The sequence below is a fragment of the Chrysemys picta genome, chromosome 10 (genome assembly GCF_011386835.1).
Source record: "Chrysemys picta bellii isolate R12L10 chromosome 10, ASM1138683v2, whole genome shotgun sequence".
NCBI classification, from domain to species: Eukaryota; Metazoa; Chordata; order Testudines; family Emydidae; genus Chrysemys; species Chrysemys picta.
In genome coordinates this window covers 52,554,040-52,580,135 of record NC_088800.1, presented here as the reverse complement: position 1 = coordinate 52,580,135, position 26,096 = coordinate 52,554,040, and the positions used below count along the sequence as shown (strand labels likewise).

The 26,096-nt window shown below is 49.9% G+C and overlaps 1 protein-coding gene across 7 annotated transcripts; it reads left to right on the top strand.

The window, feature by feature from the left end:
• Window positions 1-534: 534 nt before the first annotated feature.
• Window positions 535-24,766, top strand: DECR2 (2,4-dienoyl-CoA reductase 2). Of its 7 annotated transcripts, none has more exons than XM_065559802.1 (10): window positions 535-960; window positions 1,363-1,472; window positions 2,906-2,974; window positions 4,270-4,321; window positions 16,701-16,836; window positions 17,908-18,032; window positions 19,552-19,645; window positions 20,865-20,969; window positions 21,810-22,027; window positions 24,218-24,766. In XM_065559802.1, the coding sequence occupies exons 1-9, from the start codon at window positions 550-552 to the stop codon at window positions 22,025-22,027; spliced, it is 1,320 nt and encodes a 439-aa protein (XP_065415874.1). In that variant the 5' UTR covers window positions 535-549; the 3' UTR covers window positions 24,218-24,766. The 7 variants fall into 7 exon arrangements, with proteins under 7 accessions (XP_065415874.1, XP_023967263.2, XP_023967261.2 ...); XM_024111495.3 differs by having other exon boundaries at window positions 21,810-21,998; window positions 24,218-24,394; XM_024111493.3 differs by having other exon boundaries at window positions 842-995; window positions 21,810-21,998; window positions 24,218-24,394.
• Window positions 24,767-26,096: the final 1,330 nt, after the last annotated feature.

The following is a 26,096-nucleotide window of genomic DNA, read 5'->3' as shown; positions in this document are numbered from 1 at the left end:
CCTAGCACAAGCAAAAGTAAGGGAAAAAGGAAAACCATTGTTGAGGGTTACATCCCATGATCCCTACACATGTGGAGATGGGGACCACGTGAAGATCAGCAATGTGGATGTTCCCACTGGAAACAAAGCAAAGGGATATTTGAATGACAGCTACTAACCTTAAATCAAGTATCAGGAGATAGCCGTGTTAGTCTGTTTCCACAAAAGCAATAAGGAATCCGGTGGCACCTTAAAGACTAACAGATTTATTTGGGCATAAGCTTTCGTGGGTAAAAAACCCACTTCTTCAGATGCAAGACCTTAAATCAGACACTCTGGTAGGGCAGGGATTTTATCAATCTCAAATCAGCTCCTAGAGGTTCTTGTGTGGGCCTGATGGGGGGAGAGAGAAGACCCAAGTGATCAACTCATCTCAAGTTGGACATGTTAATGAGTATGATAAATACATATAACATTAGCTGGGGAGGCAGTGTTGCCTAGTGATAGAGCAGGGCAGGGGTCTGTTCCTGGGTCTGCCGCAGGCTTCCTTGGTGCCAGTTATTGCCAACGATGGACCCAGAGCTGCGCCTCTGCCGCCGGGACAGGGCGGGCTCTCTGCTCAGTCTCCGCTGGAGGGGGTGTCTGTGCCCCGCTGGGGGCGGGAGGGGGCATCAGCCTGGCCTGGAAACCGGAGTGTGTGTGCTCGTGGCTAGGTCCTTCCGCCACGCTCTGGGCAGGCCCGGGGACACTACGCCGTGTGCCCCGCTTCCCCACACGGCTCGCGGGAGGGGGCTCCCTCAGACAACACAGCCGCCACCACCCCTCAGCAAGGCGAGCAGCGCGCATGCGCCTCGAGAAACACCCCCTCCAACGGGGAAGGAGGCCCGAGCGGGAAGACGAGCCCCAGAATGCCCTGTAGGACTACAAATCCCGGCGTGCCCTGCGTGGAGCCAGCTGGTGCGCAGGCGCGGTGCACTGGAGGTGAGAGAGATCTAGCTCCGGCTGAGCAGCTCACGGTGGGTGCGAGGTGCGTCCCGAGCAGGCTTTCCCCGTGCCCCAGGCCAGGGAGCCCTTTGCTGGGGTGCGCGCCCCAGGGAGTCCCCCCGGGTGGGGGTGCGCCATGCGGCTCCCCAGCCCCCGCGAGAACCCCTCACAGTGACGCTGGCAGTACCCGGTGGGCTGGTAGCCAGAGTGGCCGAGGCTGGCGAGCGCTAGCGGGCTGGGGCAGGCTGGCATGGGCCGTCCTGGGTGGGAGGCAGTGCACGGGAGAGCAGGCTGGACATGTAGGCGGGCAGCACTGGCAAGGGGCGCGCTCCCCTGGGGCTGCCCCTTGCCCCTGTCGAGCTCGTGGCTTGTGTCTGACCCTGTCTCGCTCTGTTGCAGTGCAGGGAAGCCATGTCCCAGCCTGGCTCTGCTTGCCAGCCGCCGCCTGACGTTGACACAGATGACTGTCTCCAGGACTATTCCTACCTCTTCAGCCCGGATATCCTCAAGTAAGTGCAGGGAGAAGCGGCTATTTCTGGGCCCCAAACATCCTAGCTGTTCTCTGGCCCATGACCTGTACTAATCAATGGTTATCTGCACTTTGCTCCTGTCCTGTGTACCATAACAACCCTGCCTCACACCTTTTAGCCTGAAAAGTGGGGGAGGGTGTCTTCTGGGAGGTCCTCCCAGGAATTGTCTTTTTATTTAGGAATGTAGGATTTGTTATATCACAGCTGGCCACTGGTCCATCAGATCCAGTATTGTGCTTCTGGCCATGGCCAACATGATTCTCTTTATTTGTACAGCACACAAGTGTGTGTGGTCCTTCACATGTGGTGATAAATTAATATATAATGCTATTCATCAATATATCTCAAAGCTCTTTACAAAGGGTGGTCAATATCATTATCCCAGTTTTACTGATGGGGAGACTGAGGCACTGTAGGGTGAAGTGACTCTCACAAAGTGACTTAGCTGGCTAGTGGTAAAGTCAGGATAGAATCCAGGTCTCCTGAGTCCCAGTCCAGTGCTCTATCCATTAGGCAATGTTTCTGCCCTATATAAATAGGGTAGCGTATACTCTACAGGCAGGGCTGTCCCTAGGGGAGTGCGGGGCCCAGGGCGGAAGTGATGGATTCATCTCTTCCGGGACCGACTGCGACAGCCAATTGCACTGGTCAGAACCCCCCCTTCAAAGCCCGGGGCCCAAAGTGGTCGACCCGATTCACCCTACCCAAGGGACGGCTCTGTCTATAGGTTTCTGCTGCAAAGATATTATGATCTAAATTTATGATTCAGAGAAAGTTGACCCCTCCACTCATATAGCTAAAGACCTCTAGCCTACTGTGCAGTGCTGCATATGTGGGAAGGGATGTTCCTTCTGCCACCTCTGGTGGTCAGCTCATATCTTGAAGCTTGAGATTTAATTACTCTTCTCTTAACACATATAGATTCAGATTCCTAATGTTATTCAGCCCCTTGGATTTGGATTAACATCCCCATTTATAGATTTAAAAGTACTGTGTCATCAGTGAAGATGCTTGAGAACTGCCCTCTCTATGGAAGGGTTTCTGCAGACAGACAGATAGCAATGTCCATCTGCTATAGCAGCCTCAGTAGATTCAACCTCAGGAGTGTCTCGAAACTGACCCCTACATTCGGAGTCTGGGACTAAGTATCCTGAGCATGCTATTTAACATGGTGAGTGCTAGTATCTGATCTGCTTCCTAAAGCAGCCCCCATGCCAACAGCCCACTGTCTAACTCCAGGGGGTAGGGTATTTGTTGCTTCCATGAGATTGCTGTGCATGCACTTACTGTCACCACTGTGTCTTTGGCTTTGATCAGAATTGTTGCCCTCCATGACTGAGGCAGGGAAACATCTAGATGAATTCCATGTGTGAGAGTTTGGCTTTGAACGGCTTTACTTCCTCTGCCAATAGGGGCAAAGTTGCGTTCATCACTGGAGGCGGCTCTGGGATTGGATTCCGTGTAGCAGAAGTTTTCATGAGGTATGGATCTCTGATCTTCCATGACAGTTTTGTTCCCAGTCCACCCCATCTGCTTCCTCTACTTTCATATTCCCCAGCTTCCTCCATTTGTCGTTTAGCTGAACCAGCCCAGAGTATTTCCCTCAGTATAGCTTTTGTCTGATTCCTGAACTCGCCCTTTGGAAAAGCCTAACTTTGATTTTTGTGACTTTTCATTTTGCTGCTGGATCCCAGCTAGCTTTGTACATACCAAAATCTATTGAGAGAGGCCATTCTCTTGTGCTTTCCAGCACAGTTTTTCATGTTCAAACAGCTAGTGCTCATATATTTTCATAACAAATATCTTAAAAACATAAAGTAAAATCACTCATGGCATCTGTGCTGTATCCTTTGTATATTCTGATATGTATAGCTTGTCCAGAGAGGATCCATCATATTAGCCAGATGGATGATTGGAGGAATGCTTGTGTTCCATTCCTGTCTTTCAGATCCTGCCAGTTAGATTGTATCAAATGCAGAGAGAGACTTCTCTGGTCATGTTAACCATCTAACTTGTTTAAATCTCTTTACTTTTGTGCACTGAACGTATTGTTGGTGCTAAATTAAATTCTAATCAATGTCCATCATTGCGGGCCATTCCTCTCTGTGCTTTCTGGACAATTTACTTTGTAATCTGGTTGCTCTACAGAATAACTGTGTAATAGTATCTTTACTTTTGGTAACATTTGTAACAGCCTTCTAACTCTGATTTAATTTAACCTGAGCACGCTATGGATTGAACACTCTGAATTCGCTCCCATGCTGAGCCCTGTCGGGCTCTCTTTGCTACAATTTCCTGTTGTACTGTTCTTCGGATGATGAATCCCCTATGCACTGTTACTGATGCATAGATTTTTAGGGCCAGAAGGAAGCATTCTCATCATATAGTCTGACCTTCATAACACAGGCCAGAAGACCTCACCCAGTGATTCCTGCATCCTGCCTTTAACTTCTGTCTGAGCTAGACTAGATCTTTCAGAAAGAAAGAGGGAGCCAACTTACCTTTGCCAGATGTCCATTGTGGAGAGTGGAAGGCACATCATGAATAATACCACTTGCTCTCAAACACTATAGAAAAGAGAAGTGAGCTCAACCTGTCTCCTTCCCCTGAAAACACTGTGGTGAGAAATTCCTAGGCATTCCTGTGGCAGAGCTCAGCTTCAGGTTTACTAAGCCACTGTGGGTGTGACAATTAATCTTTGTAAAGATTTTGAGATAGAGGAGCTGTGTGTGGTCTGTACGAGGCATTCAGTGTCCCTATTGGGGTTTCTTTGCAGGCATGGCTGCCGTACAATCATTGCCAGCAGGAACTTGCAGAGAGTAGCTGAGGTGAGTAGATGGGAGTCTGATGGGGCAGGAGCTGGGAAATCCAAGAACATTTTTGCATATTTCCAAAGAGACCAGAATACGATAGGGGCAGTAAGGCATGGTGGTACTAAACACCTAATGAACTCCACCCTCTTTTGTCTCCATGCACATCTCGAGGAGTATGGTCCGTTCCAGGCACCTCGGTATCTGAAAGGGGTTGAGCTGAGGGGTTATGACAAGGAGTATTAGGATAAGGCTGAGCTAAGAATTCCTCTTGGTGAGATCTGTTGCATTTTGGATTAGTCTTCCAAGGGTAGTGGTGGAAGTTTCAGTGCTTGAGTTATTTACAGCAGGACTGGATGGAGCACTGGAAACAGAACAAGGAATAATGGTCTCAAGTTGCAATGGGGGAGGTTTCGGTTGGATATTAGGAAAAACTTTTTCAGTAGGAGGGTGGCGAAGCCCTGGAATGGGTTACCTTGGGAGGTGGTGGAATCTCCTACCTTAGAGGTTTTTAAAATCTGGCTTGCCAAAGCCCTGGCTGGGATGATTTAGTTGGGGATTGATCCTGCTTTGAGCAGGGGGTTGGACTAGATGACCTCCTGAGGTCCCTTCCAACCCTGATATTCTATGATTCTAAAAGTCAATTGGAATACCACCACCACCCAGCTCTTATCTAGTGATTTTCATCCATAGATCTCAAAAGTGCTTTACAAAAGGGGTGGGGGGTTCCAGTATCATTATCCCCATTTTACACATGAAGAAACTGAGGCATAGAAAGGAAGTGACTTGCCCAGGGTTACCCAGTTAAACCAGAGGCAGAGCTGGAAATGAGACCCAGTTCAGAGTAGGGTCTAATCCTGTATTGGCTCCAGAGGATGGACTACCTGGAACCTAGCAGGGTTTTTCCAGTCACTACATGTTGTTTTTTGCATGATTAAAAGGCAGGTAAAAAGAATGAAATTCTAGAAAGTAGAGGAAGAAAAAGGCCTCTTAGGCCCTGTCTACACTGGTAAGTTTCTGCGCAGTAAAGCAGCTTTCTGTGCTTTAACTCCTGAGGTGTGTACACTGCCAAGCTACTTAGTGCGCAGAAACTGTGCAGTTGCAGCACTGTAAAAACCACCCTGACAAGAGGCGTACAGCTTTCTGCGCCGGGGGTACAGTGCCAAGGTAGACCTAGACACCCTGGTCGATTACAGCGCTGCAATTGGCCTCCGGGCAGTGTCCCACAATGCCTGTTCTTGCCTCTCTGATCATCGGTTTGAACTCTACTGCCCTGCCCTCAGGTGACCAAGCATCATCCTCACCCTGTAAAATCCTTTGGAATTTTGAAAGTCTCCTTCCTGTTTGCTTGGTGATGCGTGCAGTGGTCTCAGCGCATCTTTCCAGGTGACCATGCCTGCTCCACGCACCAGGCGATCCCCCACTTGGAGCAATGCCGAGCTGCTGGACCTCATCAGCATTTGGGGAGAGGAGGCTGTCTAGTCCCAGCTGCGCTCCACCATAGGAATTATGATGCCTATGGACAGATTGCATGATGCATGACAGAAAGGGGCCATGAGTGGGACACACTGCAGTGCAGGGTCAAAGTGAAGGAGCTGCGCAACGGCTACCATAAGGCATGGGAGGCAAACTGCTGCTTTGGTGCTGCGTCCATGAGCTGCCAGTTCTACAAAGAGCTGGACATGATACTGGGTGGCGACCCCACCTCCACTGCGAAGGCCACTGTGGATACTTCGGTGGCTCGCATGCCAGTCCAGAGTGGACCGAGCCAGGAGGAGGAAATCTTGGATGAGGGGGAGTGGGACCCAGAGGCAGAGGATGACTCGGAGGTCAGAGATGCATGCAGCCAGAAGCTCTTTTCTACCCCAGAGGAGGCTAGCCAGTCACAGCTGTCGGATCTTGGTAAAGCACAAACAGGAGAGGAGGCCCCTGGTAAGTGGAATTGATTTGGGGAATTGCTGAAGCGAGTTGTTGGGGGCAGGAGGGTTGCAGAAAGCAGGCTTGTGTCTGTATGATGCGTGTACCACCACGTGCCTAGTCTGAGCGGCAGAACAGGCTGTTGATTGAGGCAGATTCCCATGAAGTGAGGGAATCAGAGATCTCCAGGAAACTCTCATGGAGATACTGGGCAATCTGCTGCCGCAGGTTCTTTGGCAGAGCTGCTTTGTTTCTTGCCCCATTAACGGTAGCTTTCCCGCACCACTCTGCCGTTAAGGGAGGAGGGGTGTGGAACATTGCTGCACACAGGGGAGCCTCATAAAGGCCAGGGCAAAAGCCGCAGTCTTGGAGAAGACCCTCCCTTGATTTCCTGCTCACCCTCAGCAGTGAGATATCTTCCATAATGCACACAGCCTTTGGAAAATGTGAGGACAGGAATGATTATCAGCCCTCCCCCACCTCCCACGGTGCTGTCTTTCCCCAAGAGCCACGTGCCTAGTGTACAGTAGGGTCCGGGAACACTAATCCGGGAACCCTGCCCCTGCAGCTACACACCATTTTGGGGATCTTGTGGCTCATGTGTGCTTGCCTGGGGTCAGCCAGTTAGTGACAGGTATGTGAATACTGTCTGTGTTTTTAAATCACTGAATCAGTGTATTGCAAACAATACTGCTTCTGTAAAATGTTGTTTTGGCTTCACAGAGATGACCTTGGGAGCCCAGCCTCCCTCTTTATCGGCAGCTGAACGGCTGCACAGAATTAGAAAGCGGCCACGAAGAACTACGGAGGACTTTCTGGTGATGTTATCATGCACTATGCGGCCAAAAAATGGGAATTGAAGGAGAGGCGGGACAGCAAGAAGAGGGACCAAAAGGAGAACACGGCACGCCAGAATGAAGCCACGGAGTGGCTCTTAAACATTATGGAGCGCCAAGTGGACACGCTCCAGGCGATACTAGCTCTTCAAACCGAGCAGCTCTGCACCCACCCTTCCCTGCAGCTGCTGTCGCAAAATTCTTTCCCATGTGCCCCCCAGACACTGCCAACACACTGTTATCAATCTCCTGGCTCCAGTCTGTACCTATGGCATTCCACTCCTCCCCCCTCACAGTCCAGCACTGTGGACTCCCAGTACCCCCTGCACTCAACACCCATCCCTCTGAAGTTTGGCCCTGCTGAAATACAGTACTCACTGCATTGTACTCCAAAGTAGAAGGATGGATATGATCCCTGGACATACACAAATCTTTAACTGTCCTCGGACCCCCACCTCCTCCTGGGACCTTCCCTTCCCCTATCCCCCTCAGTGCTGATGTGTTTTTTTTGTTTGACTCTCTCCTCCAGTTGTTGTTTTTTAATAAAATAATTGTGTTGGTTTGAAAGTAATCTTTATTCTATTAATTGAAAATAAACAGAGCCATGCAGAGCAACAGATAGTTATCTTAAACCTCCATATTGTAGCGTCTACACCAATCACAGTCGCCTCCTAGCATTACAACCACTGCAATCCTGAGCATAGCAACAAATATCAGTGGCTTTCAGCTTCAGATCACTGCCTCAAGGCATTCCTGAGGCCCCGCGACTCCCTCTGCCTTCCCACAGCTCTTAGCGGCAGAAGAGGAAGAGATGTTCTGTGGGATAGCTGCCCAGAGTGCACCTCTCCAAGTACCGCCGCAAGTGTGAACGTGCTATTGCGCCGGCAGCTGACAGTGTGAACACACAACAGCGCTTTCCCTTCAGCGCTCTCTGACCAGCGCTGTAACTTTGCCAGTGTAGACATACCCTTAGACTTGACTATGCATGAGGAAGATGACCTAAACTGAATGACTTTGTTAAATCGAGCTTTATTTGTTTTATTTCAATTGAATCAAAGCCTCCAGTTGCAAGTTGCTGATTTCCATGCAGATTCATAAAGTAACAGCAGAACATCTGATGTAATCCAGCATCCCCTTCACCCTGTGTAGAATTCACTAAAATGGAACAAAGATCCAGATAGAAACTGGAGAGTGAAGCGGTGTGACTGATGGGCTGCTTAAGATGCAGGATTGCAAACCCCGAGCACTTGAAAAATCATGAGTTGGGATAAAAAAAAACCTACCTGATTTAAAAAAAAAAAAATTTTTTTTTTTGGTTCTTTTTTGTATTTGACTTTTGGGGTCTGAATCTTTAGGGGCCACTAGGTTACATTTTCAAACTTTTCTCTGCAAATATGAGGGCTAGAAACTTCCTTGTAATTTATTTCTGTAATAAAAGCTGAGCGTCTCATGAAATCACCTGACGCCAGGAGCTGGGGCTTGAAGAGAAACATCAAATGTTGTGGAACTTGTGCTAAAATTGCAAGAGTTGGCAACACGGCAAGTCATGGGCATGCATCAACCCATTCTGATGTGCACTTAATTGTTTGAAGTTGTGTGGGAGGGTGGAAAGACCAACAAATAAAAAAGAACATCCTGAAAGTCACAAACCCTACCTCTCCAGGCCAGGGGGCGTTGGCCATTCTCACCCTGCTCATGTGGGGGTGGGGGAAGGGGCACTGTGATGCTGCTGCAGCTGATAAGCACATAGGCTCTGCCACCATCCTCGTTTCCCTGCCTGCCCAACGCTCACTGGCTCCAGGTCCCTGGTACTCTTCCATGGGGTAGGGGTTGGGAATCACCACTTGGGTTTTCCTCACAGCAGTAGCAGCACGTGGGGCTCTGACAAAGCTGTGGCTCCACCAGGGAAGGTGGCGTGTAGGTCAAGGGCAGCCTGGGTATCTGTGGTCCACCAGCACCTTGCTGGCCTTCTAGCAGTCGTGTGCTGTACATGCCCTGCGGGATCTGTCCCTCAGCGGGGGGGGGCTGGAGCAGGGAGAGGCTGGGGCCGCCGGACCTGTCTTGAGCATCAGGGACATGAGTCATAAATGTGGGGGCCCCAGACTGTGCTTTAGGGATTTCCTCCTTCACTCCTGGGACTGGCCCCATCCCCAGGAGTGGGGGAGAGCAAAGACTGGTTGACTCCTGCCCTGTGCAGTCTCCCAATCCAGCCCTGCCATGTGTCCTGGGGGGCAGAAAAGAGAGAAATGGTGTTGGGGGAAGAGGGATAGAAAGACACATGGGTGAGGAGAGAGATCAACGGGCTCAGGAGCTGCTGCAGGAACTCTGGAAATGGCTGGACAAAGAGCCTTCAGGGTTGAATGAGGCATGAGTGAGGGGTGTCATGCAGGGTATGGGGTGAGACAGTGATGACCTCATAAATCTGTAGTGGGATGAGGGGGCAGAGTCACTCTGGATGTGAAGGAAGACACTGACCTAAGAGTTAAGGGCCGCTCAGCCAAGCACCACATTCCCCCTCCTCCACGCCCCCTGCACACACCAACTCAGGCTCCCTCTCATCCAGACCTTTCACACTACCCAAACTGGGCCCTTGGCCCTCCCACTCTGCTCAGAACCTTATTGATTATGGTGAAAAGCAGAAAGCCAGAGTATCCTTAATTGTAGGGGAAACCATTCTTTCCCATCTGCCCATGCCCAAGAAATAGTTCTGCCCTGTCTCATCTCTCCTTCTCCTGGGTTCCTCACCACCTCTCCCAGGCTCTTGGGGACTGCAGCTGGGTCCCCTATCCATTCCCAGGCAGGAGCTGGGGGTGGGCAGAGGAGCCTAGTCCTGCTGCCCATAGGGGAGTGGCTCTTACTGCTCCCCAGCCAGCTCATGGCGAGGAGGGAAAGCTCCACTGGCCTTCTGCAGCAGCAGCCCTGATTGGCTGCCCCTCCCCTGGAGGCAGCTCAGTGGGGCAGGCAGCCAATCAGACAGGGGCTTCCCCCCCCCACTCCCCCACCCCGGGAAAGGTGGAAATTGGGGCTAGGCAGGAGCATTTCATGTCATACCCAGATGGCTCCGCCCCAACACATCGCTGACTTGGGGCAATGGGGAGGAGAGGGAGAGGCTCCCTGCTGTCAGAGTGGGGCTGCCCAGCCTCCAAAGGCCCGGCCTTCCTTCTCGTCATTGGCTGCAGCTCTGGAGGAGCGGGGCACAGGCTCTGCCTCCCCTGGGCCATCACACAGCTCCTTGGGGTCTCCCAGCCTTGCTGCTCTCTTGGTTTCCTGCTCTCCCTGGCTGTGCCCATAGATCATTTGTTCTTTCCCCTTCTTCCTCTGTTCCTACTGGCACAGTAGCTATGTATGGGGTGATGGAGTCCAATCGTGCGAGTGATGTGACAGAATGTGGCCTTGTATTCACACCCTACACGCTATTGTAATGATCTTTGTCCAAGGCACGCCTTGGGAGGTATCATTTGAAAACTCATATCTTGATGATCAGTAACATGCATAAACTTTATGAATATAAGCTGATGTCATGGCTGTCCTGTGTTTCCCAGATAAGTCTGGGAAGTGGCTAAACCAGTTTCTCTGAGACAAAGGGCAAGCTGATGCCCCAGTCAGGTGTCAACAAAGCTGATGGGCGATGACCTATGAAGTGGCCATTGCTTGGTAAGAAAGGGGGGGCAGGGACAAAGAGATCTGGATCTTAGCACAGAAACAGCACAAGGTCTCCTTCCTCCACCAGCCCCTGTCTCTTGGTTCTCAGCTGGAAATGCTTTTCAGAGAGGGACTGAAACTATAAAAAAGAGGGACAAACACTCAAAGAGACCCCTCCTATTTCTCCCTGTCCATCTCACTCTTTGCACCTGAGAAGACAAAAGAAGCAGCTGTTGGACTCTGTGGGAGGGGTCCTGACCTGACATTTGGCCAGCAATGCTGTTTGTGACATTGCCAACCCCAACAGTTCAGAAATCATGAGTCAGACCCACAAAATCATAAGATTGGCCTAAAAATCATGAGATTCTTGTAAAAGATTAAATCGTGGGGGGTTTTAGTCCACCTTTGGGTTTTTGATCTCCCCCTGCCTACTCTCAGAGGATCTGTGACTAGCACAGTACTGCCTGTTCTTGCATATTTATTGAAAGGAAGAGGATTTTGGCTCCTGCTGGAGGAGCTCTCTCAATAGTACAAAGAGCTCTTACCTTTATGCAATTATGGAGCACGACCTTCAGGGTCCACTTTTTATCTCTTGCCCGCCCAGGCCATGGCAGTCACCTGTTCCCATAGCTGCCAAAATGTTTGCAGCTCCATGCAGGACATTTTGCAGCAGTGTGAAAAAGTCATTAGTCTCACCTAAATGGTCCCCTGCCACTGTTTGTGGGGGAGACAGCTACATGAGGGACATTAAAGACTCGCTCACTGATGAGGAACATCACACATGGAGCTTCACAAAACGTTACTTCCCCCCAATAGTCTATGAATGCCCCATACCTTTTGTGGCTCTATTATTGCCTCATATCCTGCTGCTGTCCTGCAGGAAGCCCTCACTCAGGACTGGGGAATGCAGAGGAAGACGATGGAATTTTAACTCTGCCTTACTCCTGGTCAGAAGCAGCAGCAGTGCCTAGAGCAAAAAGGAAAACCCTGGGGAAATGAGAAGGAGGTGCTGGTGAAAGCTGAGCTCCAAGCAGCTGCCCGGGGAGGCATTATACAGCCCTGGCAGAAGAGGTGAATTGAAGTGGCTCCCCAAAACAATGTGCATCCCAGAGCAGTGGGAAGAGGTGGGGGATGGAGGGCTCAGCCAGGGCAGTGAGATGAGGTGGTAAGAGGCAGAGAAGCTTATTTGACAGCAGGAGCCCTGGGCGCCCGGGGTGGGCTGATAGCAATTTCTAAGTAAAATTAAGCCTGACTCTCAGAGTTCTAAGGTGAGCTCATGAGCCAGGCTTAATTTTACTTAGAAATGGCGCCTTTCACAACTAATTGGCGAGCGTTGGCATGTCTGCTGTTGGAAGCATGTGGTGAGAAACTTTTGCTTTGAATCTAATATTGTTTGTTAGGCTAGGCACTAGAAATGTTTTTGTCTTTATTTTCTTGTAACCATGTCTGACTTTTATACCTCGTTGCTTGTACTCACTTAAAATCTCTCTTACACTTGTTTTATTGTTTAATCTAATCCAGTGCGTTTAACTTAAAGTGGCTGGGTAACTGTAAGGTAACAAGCTATTGTATAAAGTGACAAAGAGTCCTATGGCACCTTATAGACTAACAGACATATTGGAGCATAAGCTTTCTTGGGTGATGCCCACTTTGTCAGACGCATGTGGTGGAAATTTCCAAAGGCAGATATAAATATGCAGGCAAGAATCAGTCTAGAGATAATGAGGTTAGTTCAATCAGGGAGGATGAGGCCCTCTTTTAGCAGTTGAGGTATAAACACCAATGGAGGAGAAACTGCTTTTGTAGTTGGCTAACCATTCACAGTCTTTGTTTAATCCTGAGTTGATGGTGTCAAATTTGCAAATGAACTGAAGTTCAGCAGTTTCTCTTTGGTGTCTGGTCCTGAAGTTTTTTTGCTGCAGGGTGGCTATCTTTACATCTGCTATTGTGTGTCCAGGGAGTTTGAAGTGTTCTCCTACAGGTTTTTGTATATTGCCATTCCTAATATCTGACTTGTGTCCATTTACCCTTTTACGTAGGGATTGTCCAGTTTGGCCGATGTACATAGCAGAGGGGAATTGCTGGCATATGATGGCGTATATTACATTGGTGGATGTGCAGGTGAATGAACCGGTGATGTTGTGGCTGATCTGGTTAGGTCCTGTGATGGTGTCGCTGGTTTAAATATGTGGGCAGAGTTGGCATCGAGGTTTGTTGCATGGATTGGTTCCTGAGTTAGAGTTACTATGGTGCGGTATGTGGTTGCTGGTGAAAATATGCTTAAGGTTGGCGGGTTGTCTGTGGGTGAGGACTGGACTGCCTCCCAAGGCCTGTGAAAGTGAGGGATCGTTGTCCAGGATGGGTTGTAGACCACTGATGATGAGTTGGAGAGGTCTTAGCTGAGGACTGTAGGTGATGGCCAATGGAGTTCTGTTGGTTTCTTTCTTGGGCTTGTCTTGCAGCAGGAGGCTTCTGGGTACACGTCTGGCTCTGTTGATTTGTTTCCTTATTTCCTCGTGCGGGTATCGTAGTTTTGAGAATGCTTGGTGAAGATCTTGTAAGTGTTGGTCTCTGTCTGAGGGGTTGGAGCAAATATGGTTATACCTCAGCGCTTGGCTGTAGACGATGGATCGTGAGGTGTGTCCGGCATAATACATTTGGATTGTCCAGGAGAGTGCTGGACAGTACAAGACATACATTTCTGGGGGGAAATCTGGGATGGGAGTTGTTGGGGTCCCCTGGCAAAGGTAACTAAGGCTGGTAAAAGCCAGAGTGTAACCCATGTGTGGCTGGCAGGCTGCAGGTACCCACAGACGCTCAGGATGTGGCTTGCCTACTGAAAGATTGTTTGTGATCAGCCCAGGTGGGAGTCACTGCAGCAAGTATTGAAGGGACCCAAGATTGCAGCGAGGGGGTGACACAGCCCCTCACTGGTCTCAATTGCACCCCGGCTTGTCACAACTGGCCATTCAGTTTCCACTTCTAGGTTAATTACTTTTGGGCTGCTGCAACCACACCTTTGTATTTACCAGAGCAAAGTCTGCCTTGCAATGGAATGGGGCTGCTCTACACTGGGAGTTTACATCGGCAGAGCTACCCCTCAGGGGTGTGAAAAATCCACACCCCTGAGCAACGGCGCCATGCTGACCTATGCCCAGATGTGGGCAGTACTAGGTGAGCAGACTTCTCTTGACTTAGGCCTCAGTCCTGCAATTGGGTCCTCATAGTGACTCTTTATGCTTGCATGGAACTTTATTGTGCCTGTGCAGACCTGATGGCATGATTGGGGCTTCATGTTGTAACTTTGTCAATAATGAAATGAACCTCTTTAGATCTGTGAGATTCTTGGAGGGTCTTAGATATGCTGCAGTATAACAAGACTACACACAAAAGGCAGAATGTTTTGTTCTGTAAACCATTTTAAACGCCAACCCTCTTTTCATTCAGTTTCCAGGGGCAATCCTGGCAATTACAGGCCCGTAAGCCTAACTCCAGGCAAATTGGTTGAAACTATAGTAAAGAACAGTATTGTCAGACACAGAGATGAACACGATATGTTGGGGAAGAGTCCACATGGTTTTTGTAAAGGGAAATCATGTCTCACTAGTCTATTAAAATTCTTTGAGGGGGTCAACAAGCATGTGGACAAGGGTGGATATAGTGTACTTAGATTTTCAGAAAGCCTTTGACAACGTTCCTCACCAAAGGCTCTTAAGCAAAGTAAGCAGTCATGGGATAAGAGGGAAGGTCTTCTTATGGATCAGTAACTGGCTAAAAGATAGGAAACAAAGGGTAGAAATAAATGTTCAGTTTTCAGAATGGAGAGAGGTAAATCGTGGTGTCCCCCAGGCATCTGTACTGGGACCAGTGCTGTTCAACATATTCTGGAAATGATCTGGAAAAAGGGGTAAACTGTGAGGTGACAAAATTTGAAGATGATACAAAACTACTCAAGATAGTTAAGTCCAAAGCAGACTGCGAAGAGCTACAAAAGGATCTCTCAAAACTGGGTGACTGGGCAACAAAATGGCAGATGTAATTCTATGTTGATAAATGGAAAGTAATGCACATTGGACAACATAATTCCAACTATACATATAAAATGATGGGGTCTAAATTAGGTGTTACCACTGAAGAAGGAGATCTTGGAGTCATTGTGGATAGTTCTCTGAAAACATCCACTCCATGTGCAGCAGCAGTCAAAAAAGCGAACAGAATGTTGGGAATCATTAAGAAAGGGATAGATAACAAGACAGAAAATATCCTATTGCCTCTATATAAATCCATGGTACCCCCCACATCTTGAATACTGTGTGCAGATCTGGTCATCTGATCTCAAAAAAGATCTATTGGAATTGGAAAAGGTACAGAAAAGGAAAACAAAAATGATTAGGGGTATGGAACAGCTTCCATATGAGGAGAGATTAATAAGACTGGGACTTTTCATCTTGGGAAAGAGATGACTAAGGGAGGATATGATAGAGGTCTATAAAATCATGATTGGTGTGGAGAAAGTAAATAAGGAAGTGTTATTTACTAATTACGCAAGAAGTAGGTGTCATCTGATGAAATTAATATGCAGCAGGTTTAAAACAAACAAAAGGCAATATTTCTTCACACAACACACAGTCAGCCTGTGGAACTCTTTGCCAGGGGATGTTGTGAAGGCCAAGACTGTAACAGGGTTCAAAAGAGAACTAGATAAGTTCATGGAGGATAGGTCCATCAATGGCTATTAGCCAGGATGGGCAGGGATGTAAAACTATGCTCTGAAGTTTCCCTAGCCTCTGTTTGCCTGAAGCTGAGAAAGGGCAACAGGGTATGTATCACTTGACGATGACCTGTTCTGTTCATTCCCTCTGAAGCACCTGGCATTGGCCACTGTCAGAAGACAGGATACTGGGCTAGATGGACCATTGGTCTGACCCAGTATGGCCATTCGTATGTTCCAGGTTGTTGGCCTGTTTCCCAATTAGATGCTCCTGTGTGGTCCTGCTAACCCGTATGATAATGATGTCTATTGAAAGCATTTTTTAATGGGTGCCAGTTCTGTGTTTTCTGCTGGAGCTTTGAGTCTGCCTTTTAGCAAATGGCTTATGAGAGATTCTCTGTGAGATTTCTCTGGAGACTTATTCGTGGGAGGAGGGTGGAAAGAACACAGAAAGAACATACCATAGTCAATGTGGCTCAAGAGGCACTGATGACTCTTACTTGGCAATGAAACAGAGGAGTTAGAGATGAAAAGATCTAGCAGCCCAGCCCTAAGGGCCCGAGCGGGGTGGTATCCTGCGGTATCGTCTTCCGTGCTTTGTCTGTTCCAGTTCAAATGACACTGGCAATGACTCTTTCCACTGGCAATGACTCTTTCCACAGTCTGGTAGATCTCACTGTTAGGAAGCTTTTATTGAGACTACATTTTACTTTACTTAGTTTCATTCTATTGCTTTTAATTACATCCCCAGCCTAAGCAATTCCTCTCAATTTCACCCATCAGATACTGCTGACTGTTACCACATCCTCATTAGCCATCGCCTAACCAAGCTTAAATTTTAGCTCTCTCAGTCCTCCAGTGTAAGCCAGTGCCTGCAGCCTCTATTATTTTTTGTTGTTCTCTCTTGGATCCCTCTAATGTGTCAATATCTCTCTGGTAATACAGTGCCCAGAAGTGAACACACATTCCTGCTGTGATCTGTCCAACAGAGCCTTGATGTAAACATTCCACACACTCAACAGAGTAATTTATAGGTTATAGCTACATACAAGAATCACTTCACTCACCACCAAAATGCAGCTGCCTCTGGGGTGGGATATGGCAGCTGTTTAACAGCACAGTCATATGACAGGAGACACAAACAGCTCCCCCAGGTCATGACAGGGACAGAAGGTCCTTCTGCCTGATATGTCCTTTTGCTGATGCGAGAGTATGAGTCTCCCCTCTGATTCCTAACAGCAGGAGGTAGGACTGGGATCCCTAATACAAAATCTTTCTCTCTCTTTTCCAGGCTGCCAAGAAGCTGGAGGCTGCCACTAGTCAGCGATGCCTGCCTCTTTCTCTAGACGTCCGGCAGCCCCAAACCATCATGGCCGCGGTGGACAAGGCTGTGAAAGAGTTTGAACGAATTGACATCCTCATTAACAGTGAGTTGCTTGCGAAGCGGGGGAAGTGACAGGATTTTACAAACCCGTGTGTTTCAGGGAACAAACTCATCACCAACTGAGGGTCAGGAAGAAATTTGCCCCCCCATGGAGGCAGTGTTCTGTTAACGTCTGGGTGCATTGCTGGCATGGGTACCTTTGTCTGAATGCTGGTCACGCTGGAAACAGAATGCTGGACTAGAAGGCATATTGCTCTGTTCTGGGTGAAGCTTCCTATGCTCTCACTGCCCTGTGGGAGCCTGCAGTGCCAAGTGACATGAGAGGCTGGGAATACTGGGTCCCATAGAGGTAGTGGACTGACAACTGTCTGCCAGAAAATGAAGTGCGGAAGGGGGCAGTCAAGCCTCATTCCCAACCCAGCAGGTTCCCCATTCATCTTTGTTTGACTCTACCCTGTTCTGTATCACCCACTTAAGCAGCAATTCAAGCAGTCCCTTCTTGGCTGATCTGGAAATTGATTGCAGCCAACCCTTTGATACCCAATTGTCCCAGTAGCGTTCTTCCTCAAGAGCCAGGGGTGGCGATGCCAGGGGGCACCCGGGCACTGCTCTCTGAACAATGAGCCCTTCACCCAGTTCTGGGACATACTCAACTACTGTATATAGAAGTGTATCCCTGCCTGAAAGGTCTGTGCGCAGCTGGCTGCTCTGCTGCTCCAGCGAGCTAGGGACTCCAAAGCAGGAGCTGTAAGTCTTTGGGGACTTTCCTGACACGGCAGAGGCCTGAGGGGCACTCTTAAAAATGTCCTTTGCTAACTAAAGTGGGGGCAGCTAAGGCAAGTTACAGTGCCCCACCTAAACCGAGGAGCCAGAAACCATTAGAAGTTGCACTGGGCAGCCTGTGTCAGTGTGGCTCTGGGTTGGTAGACTCGAGGCAGATTGCGTGTTCTCTATATAGTGATCAGTTAGGAGGATTGTACACGTGCACACACACCCCGTCCCTGCTGCGGAGGAAGGGAGGGAGCAGCACCCGATGCCCACCTGGTAATAGATCATAGCAGTCTCACTCCCCCGCTCCCCACTGACTGTGCCCCTGGATGCTCTCCCTCTCCAGATGCTGCTGGTAACTTCCTGTGCCCGGCCAGCGCTCTGTCCTTCAATGCCTATAAGACAGTGATCGACATAGACACCCTCGGCACCTTCAATGTCTCCAAAGTGCTCTATGAGAAATGCTTGAGGGTAAGTTCGTCCTACACCAGGGGACGCGCTGCTGGGAAGTCCGTCGTGTTGATAAGAGGGTGGGGGTTCGGGTCCAACCATGGATAAGCTGTTAATAAAATCCTTGCTTGTTATTATAGCGTTAAACAGTTACGTGTGGTCTGGAGTTCAAGGGCATGTTATCACCAGTGACTCCCTTTGTACCAATCACCACTTTAACCTTTTATTAAAACTCTTTAACCTTTTATTAAAACACAGCGAAAGCATTTGAAATGTAAAGTATTAATTGTAACACTGTTCCTTAGTCCCTTTCCATTCAACTGCAGAGAGTCTTTTATGGGGGAACCCCCCATTTGCCAGGCATTTAGATTGGGGGGTGGAGGACAGGAGGAGAGAGAAAGGGTTAGCTTTGGATAGTCTATTGAAGTCCAACCCTGTTTCCTTTGGACAAAACAAGACGAACACGTACTTGTATCCATCCTTTCAGAAAGCAATTGCAAAGATCCTTTTCCTAGCTCATTGCTCTGACCACATCACCCCTCTCTCTTTCCATCACTCCCCTGGCTCCCTCTTTTCTAGTGTATCAAACATACGCACTTGCCTTCACTTCCAAGGCCCTGCTCAGCCCAGCCCTGCCCCACCTGTCATCTCTCATCCAGTATCGAAAGGCTGATTCCAGCCTGCAGCGGACTGACGATGGCAACCTCCATCGCCCACTTGTTAAACTTTCCAACAAGCCCCTTTGTGCTTTCTGCCAGGCTGCCCCTCCTGCTTGGGAGGAGCTCCCCTTAAACACCCCCAAAGCCGCCTCCTCCTCCTCCACCACCAAACCCCTCCTTAGAACTCTCCTTTGCCATGATGCATACAAAACACTTGACAATGATTAGGCTGCTGGTGTGCTAAGACCACAGCTGATCATGCTGATGAATCTTGTCTCATTGGCAGCCCCATCTTATATCACCTCTCTGTCTCCTCGTGTCTTTCCTGTACCTTCCATCCTTGCAGCAGAACCTTCCCCTGACACAGCCATTCACCTGTGACAGTGAATGTGGTTCAGGCGGCCTCTAGAAAGTGGCTGCCTGCAAAATGTGGGTTATACGTAATGCTGGGGAGAGGGTGACCTTGACTTAGGAGAAGTAGATGGAGGGCGACGTGAGCCAGTGAAACACTGATTCTCTTTCCCATCCCAAATCCTTCTAGCTCCTTCACTTTTCCTTGAGGCCTCTACTCTTCTGCCATCTCCTGCCTCCTCAGGGTGCTTATACCTTTCTAGAAACGGGCTGCAGATTGTGCTGGAATGTTCCAGCCCAGCCCGGAAGGAGAGCCGTCCTATGCAGCTCCCAAGCAGGGAGGTGTTCAGAGAGCCAGGCAGCGATGGCAGAACCACAAAAGTTGGGCAGACAATTCCCATTCCTCACCAGACCAGTTTCGCCTTCAGGGTATTTCTCTGGTCAGTCTGTTTCATCGCACGCCCAGGTCCTGCTGCCCCAACAGACGATATCTCTGCTCTGTTCTCTAACTCCCTGTCTTGTTTATCCAGGACCATGGCGGGGTTATAGTTAACATCACAGCGACCTTGAGCTACAGAGGGCAGGTTCTCCAGGTGCATGCTGGGACAGCCAAGGCAGCTGTAGGTACAGTAAACACACCTGACCCATTTGGTTCCTTTCTGTGTCTTTTCAAGCTGCCAAAGCCCAGCCAACTTACTGGTTCTTTCAGAGCCTCTGATGGAGAGACTTGGAAGAACAATACTGGGATCTTGCATAGTACTCCCCTTAGTACAGATAGGCTGAGTCAAGCCCAGATCTCTGCAGCACCCTCCCTGACCAGGCTAAGAGGGGTCACTCGGCCTGGCTTAACAAGTTATTCCCCCCTTGTGCAGTCTCTGTACTTGCCGCTTTCCAGAATGTGACATTGCAGAAAAATTGTGGTGACACAGGATGATGCATTCTGGGATACCACCAGCAAACCGTGATTGTGCAGAAAGGAAAAATAACTGAAAGGAGACTAATGAAAGCTGGTTTGACAAGCCCGCCCCCCCTCCCCACCCCCCCCCCACCCCCCCGCGCCACACACACCCACCGCCTGCGATGGAGCCTTCCGCAGATCGGTGCCTAAGCACCAATCCAAAGCCCACTGGAGTCAGTGGGAGCATTTTCACAGACTTCAGTGGTCTTTGGATCTGGCACTAAGTGACTTGCCAGGGTCACACTGAGCTGGTGACAGAGTTATGTTTAGAACCCAGGCCTGTGCTGGGCTCAGTCCAGCAGACCACACTATGCTGCCGGTCTCCGCGGCTTGTTAATGCCAGATGACGTTAGTCACATGGCCTGTGGGACACATGCACAAACTCACACGTTGTCAGGGCGACTGCTGGGACCAGATGGCAGCGATAAAAGGCCCTCCATCAGCAGGCAGGCACAGCTCCTTGGAGGGGGTATCTACAGAAGGCCAGCTGCTTCCCCAGTCCTGTGCATTCTGACTCCTGTGTTTCATTCAGACGCTCAGCACCCGTCGTATCCCTGATCTGCCCTCCCCGGCCCTGCTAGTAGTGCTCAGTGCTGACTTGCAGCAGCCCTGCTATTCCAGCCTGTCCCCCCCGCCCCCAAGCCCTCTGCTATTCCAGCTCTGGACACACCATCCCCTCCACAGCTCTGCCTAAGCCCCTCAGTCCTGACCCACAGGACCCTCTGCTAGTCAATCCCGACCATTTTCACTCCTTTGCTTTTCAGACTTACACCCCCGGCCTGGCAGTGTCTCTCGCTCCGACCGGCAGCCCCTTCTATTCGCTCTGAAATCCCTTCATTGTTGTTGCTCTGTTTTTCATTCTGCTTTGAATGTCCTTCCTCCCAGATGCAATGACCAGGCACCTGGCAGTGGAGTGGGGGCCCAACAACATCCGTGTCAACAGCCTGGCACCAGGCCCCATTGCGGGCACTGAGGGATACCGGCGGCTCGGTAAGAGGCTCCCAGAGAAGTCCCCAGGTAGAGGCTTCTCCTGAGAGCTAGGGCTCTCTCTGATTAGTGCAACTATATGTGTGTAAGGGGGGAGTTTAGATGGTGTACCAGCCCCCAGAGCTCAGAATGCTGCCTCTGCCTGCCATACCCTGACCAGTGTCTTGCTGCAAGCGGCTAGTGTGTGCCCTGATGCTTGCAGGCCCTCTCTTGTGGTGAAGCTGGGACTTTGCACCACCTTGTTAGTTTACCCTGTGGCCACAGGAGCTTAGCCGCTAAGATTCTCACCCTGGATGCTGTACAAAGGCTTGTTTCTTGCACTCAGTGATGTCCTTGCAATGTCACACAGGTGATCTAGCAACTGCCTGTGCTACCCTAGTCAGCCCCAGCCTACTGTCTTGTTTATGAAAACATTGGCTGTATTTCCATGATAATTTAAGAGACCGTAAAGGTGATGAGGCCACCTAATCCACCCTCCCTGCTGCAGGATTGTTTCCTCCTCTGTATTCTTCAGGTATCTGTCCTGTCCTAAGCAAGGGGTTTCCACCATCTTCCAGGGGAGGCTGCTCCCCAGGCTAAGAGAGCTCCTTGGTAGAACTCTTTCTTTCTCTTCAGGCTAGATCTTCCCTTCCCCACTCTCCTCTCTTTGCCTATGGGCAGATCCTCATGTATGTTTCTGCATCTGCTCTAGTTTCTTAGTGTGGCTCCCATCACTGTAGTATCTGGGCTCCTTGTAGCCCCCAAACAGTGCCAGCCAGTTTCAGCCTTTTGCCCTGGGTAGGGGAACAGCATCCTGCTGGATAAAGAGCCCGAGGACCTTAGTTTGTTTTGTTCTCTCTATAGGTGGCGCTCATGCAGAAGCAGACAGCTACTTCGATACAGTGCCCCTCCATAGGGCAGGGAATAAGACGGAGATTGCCCACGGTGTGCTGTACTTGGCGAGCCCCTTGGCATCCTATGTGACTGGCACAACCCTGGTGGTTGATGGGGGGAGCTGGCTGACCTCCCCTAACAACTTCCCCGCACTGTTGGGTATTGCATCACACTCTGCTAAGCTCTAGGTGACGTGTATTTTCCCCTCTGTGGGACTAGATATGCTGTCCGGGCTTAATGTCTGAACACCTCTTTATGCTGCAAGCAAACCAGTGACATTGGCACAAGGGGGTTGTCCCAGGCATGATGCATTCACAGTGAGTGCATTCTGGGTCACAGGCACTCAGGGTCACCATGCACTCGTCAGCAGCTGGCATGGTAGCCCTGGACTTTCCCTGCCAGGCAGGGGTTGGGGCTGTGTGGCACTGGTCAGTGGTTGGTGTGGACCCCATGCTGCTGTTGGTCACTGCTTTTCCTGTCAGTGCCTCCCCACTGCACATCTGGTTAATAGCAGTTACCATTTTCCTGGTGCTGTAGTTAAATGGGGTGAGGGTGGCGTCACATCCCAGAGGAGCCTCTACCCTTCTCGTGTAGACTTTCCAAGATTAGCAGAATGAAATACCTTGTGCTGTGGTGATTCATATGCAGATTATTCATAGCCCAGGGCCACAGGCCCTGGGTGTGTTTGGCTCCCAGGTGTGTGGGACCTCTCCAGAGGTCCTGAAGACTTGCAAAAACTCATCTGGGATACCTCCCCTGCCCAAAGAGTCCCAGATCGACAGCACCAAGTGTGGAGGTTCCAGGCTAGGCTTCTTGAGAGAAGACTGGGCAAATAGTTAGGAAGTGCAAATGTGTGGTTATTAAATCTGCAATCTCCCAAACACCTTGCCCCATTTCCCCATCTCCCTCCCCAAAACCCACAGGGCGGGGCCATGTGGGAGGAATTCCAGGCCAGCTGGTTTAGTCTGGGCACAATTAGAAAGCGTGTGTGTGAGAGGGCGCACGATGGAGCTCTGGCCAGTTCCACCAGCGCAGGATCTGCCCCCAGGTGTTCAAAGAAGGCCAACCCATGTAATACAAAGTGGTTTAAAGGACAATGGCACCAATCTGCCAGGAGGGGCTGGTGCATGCTCGCCCATTGAATTGGGCAGTGGGAATTGGCAGTGGGAATTAATCCTTGGGCCTCTGGATCTTAAAGCAGGAGCGGCACTGGCTGAGCTAAAAGGCCAAGCTCTGTCAGCCAAGGCTGAAGAAGGCTCATCATCCACTATATGTGGCCCAGCTGCACTAGGGGGGGATGGAGCCCCACACCGAGTGAGCTGCCCACATTCACAGAATGCCCAAGAAACTATTAGTTACAGCTGGAGGTGGCAGACCCAGGCTCGCCTGACTCAGAGCTGGGATTTGGACCTGCGTCTCCCATGTCCCGGGCGATGAGCCCTGATCGCCAGGCTGCAGAGTCAGTCTCCCTTTGGCCCAATGAATATTTTGTTATTTGTACAAAGTGGAATAGCTCCAAGAGGAGAGATTAACTGACTCTTAGTGGTTATGAGCTGTGCTGGTGGGTGGTATCTCTCCCTCTGTCCTCCGCAGGCCGCCCCCCATTTCACAAATCATTTTGGAAGGTCTTGGTCGAAACAAAAATAAATTTGGAAAGCTCTAAACGTTTGGTGAAAAAGAGCTGTGGTTTTCCAGCCAGCCCAGGACTGTTCATCTGGCACCTGTAACTAGCACCATCGGCCCCTAGAGAATGTCTGTCCTTGCTAAGTAACGAGGTGCCTTTTCCCTGTGCTCCGACTGCAGGCTCACTGTGCAGAGACATGCGCAGGTGTCAGCCTCCCCTGCCCCCTCTCTCCATCCTAGCCCTCTCGCACCTTGCCAAACCCATGGACTGTATAGTTGCATCATGTTTTTCAACAACCCAGATCAGAGGCACACAGGACTAATCAGAGACCCACACAGAAGTGTCCCCTGTTTAATTCATAATGTTATTTAACCAAACAACACACCAACAGGTGGAAGGGATGGGCTTGTCCTGTCTCCAAGGGCCCACATTATGGTAATCAGAACCCACGTTAATTAACAGGCTTGCCTGAACATTTACTCTGTATTCAGAGTATGGGGAAGGTGCACTCTGTTATTCATCCCAAAGAGGTTTAAGCCGTGCTTTAAGCACAAGGCTTAAAGCAGCTTTAACTGTGGAGCTGCCTTGGCACCTCCGCAATAAGCTACTGATGTTGTTTGAATGAAGGGGCTCCCTTCCCCCCCCCCCCAGCCCCCACCCCCCCAGTGCTCTTTTTGAGCACTGCCTCAGTCTAGGCCAGTCCACAATGGATTTCACATCCATTTCATTCCCTGACTTCTATTCTGTCTTACAGATCATTGGGCCATGGAAGTGAAGAAAGACAAATGATGGACGACCAGGGACTGACAGACAGGACACTGAGCAAACACTACGGCTTTGGACATCCCTATGACACAGGGTCAGGGGCCAGCCATGACCTCTGGCCATCAGCCGTTGGGATCACCTCACTGGGGCAAAAGTGAAAATGGCAAAGTTGAAGATTTAGTGTATGTCTTGGTGGCGGGGGAGGTGTTGGCGGGGGAGGTGTTAGCGGGGGGGGGGGGGAGGGGGGGCTACGGGAGTCCTGTCCAGAGGGGAGCTGGGCCCAAGTTTGCTCCTGATTTCATATTTTGGAGCTGGTCTAGCAATAGGTGCAGTGCTGGTGATGGGTCTGTGAGGGGAAAGGCAGGTTGCTGGAACCTTGCTCCCCTTCACTGTGCTGTTTTCATTTCTATTACATCAAACTCCTTGTTTCTCTGCTGAATTACCTTGGTAATGCCAGAGAGCAGTCCTGTCACCCCTCTGTCTCGATTCCCAGCTGATTTTTCCCAGCTTTAACCTATAAATTGCTGATATCTTTCCACATCACTGGTTGATACCTTCATCTGGGCAGATGTTCTCTGAAGACGGGCGTTCCAGGTAGTGTGTTGCCCTTTCCCGTTGCAGACTCAGTTCACTCCCATTTGAGAGCTGAAGGCAGCAGTGATCTGCTCCCAAAACTTGCACCCAGCTTGCAAACTGATCTCTCTGTGGCGCATGCCGCCTGAGGCCAGCCCTGAATCTCCATTCCCCTCCTGCACTTAGATGGACTGGTGACCATCCAGAGTGTGCACTGTGAACAGGCGAGAGTCCATATTCCCACCATTAAAAATCGCCCTCAGCAAGCTGCAAATGACCACCTCCCACTGATAGCAGCATGTGCCCTGCTACCGTTCATCCTGCCGGGGATGTGAGCCAGATCACTAGCCCTGCTCTACTGCCACGGCCTTCTGTATGCTCCAGCTCTCAGAAGTGGTATTCAGCAGCCCAGACCCTTGCATTCTGTGGCACCACAGCACAGCAGGGGAGAGACTCTGCAGCAGCTTCACATACACTGTGTAGTGGTGTTACTGAGTTATGAAAAACAGGAGTACTTGTGGCACCTTAGAGACTAACAAATTTATTAGTCTCTAAGGTGCCACAAGTACTCCTGTTTTTTTTGAGGATACAGACTAACACGGCTGCTACCCTGAAACCTGAGTTATGAAAACAACCAGTACAATGTCTACCACACTCCTTGTGCGATTCACTAATGGGCCTTCAGTCTCTGGGTGCTAACGTGCCCAGAACGCCCATTCATCTCCACTAGAGTCATAGGTGCTCAGCACCTTGGAAAATCAGAGCCTGTGAATTTTTATTTTTATTGTACTGCAGGTCCATGTCTCACCAGTGCATCATTGTCCTACAGATGTTGGGGGCAGCCAGAGGTTCTGGCAGTTGGGGAATGTGCAGCAGGCAGTTTGGGCTATAGGATAAGCGCCCAAGCCAAATGATAAAAAGAGTGGCAGTGAAATAGTTAACGTGGACACTGGAATCTTAATAGTGTAAATTTCAAACTCACCACTGAGATGGATGGGGCAGTTCACACCTCTCAGCTTGTGGTTTCAGGCTGCCTGCACACTCAGGCAGACAACACGTCAGTTACACTCAATTCACATTTGAAAGGCTTTCTTTGCAACCAGAAGAACTAAAGAAGCTTTGCTGTTTATTTAAGCTTTGCTGCTAGAGCAGGATTCTGCATTGTGAATTGGGCCCTGACTGCGGCAATTAGGGTATATCTACACTTGTAATGCTACAGCATTACAGCTGCAGCGGTTCCGTGTGGACAACAGCAACTATCTGCTGATGGAATCCAACTCCTGTGAGGCAGGAGC

What these genes read in the sequence shown, in the direction of transcription:
- DECR2 (XM_024111495.3), top strand. Translation starts at nt 550, where the DNA reads ATGGACCCAGAGCTGCGCCTCTGCCGCCGGGACAGGGCGGGCTCTCTG. An exon ending in GCAGGCGCGGTGCACTGGAG is followed by an intron (nt 961 to 1,362) that starts GTGAGAGAGATC and finishes GCTCTGTTGCAG; the next exon opens with TGCAGGGAAGCCATGTCCCA. An exon ending in ACTTGCAGAGAGTAGCTGAG is followed by an intron (nt 4,322 to 16,700) that starts GTGAGTAGATGG and finishes TCTCTTTTCCAG; the next exon opens with GCTGCCAAGAAGCTGGAGGC.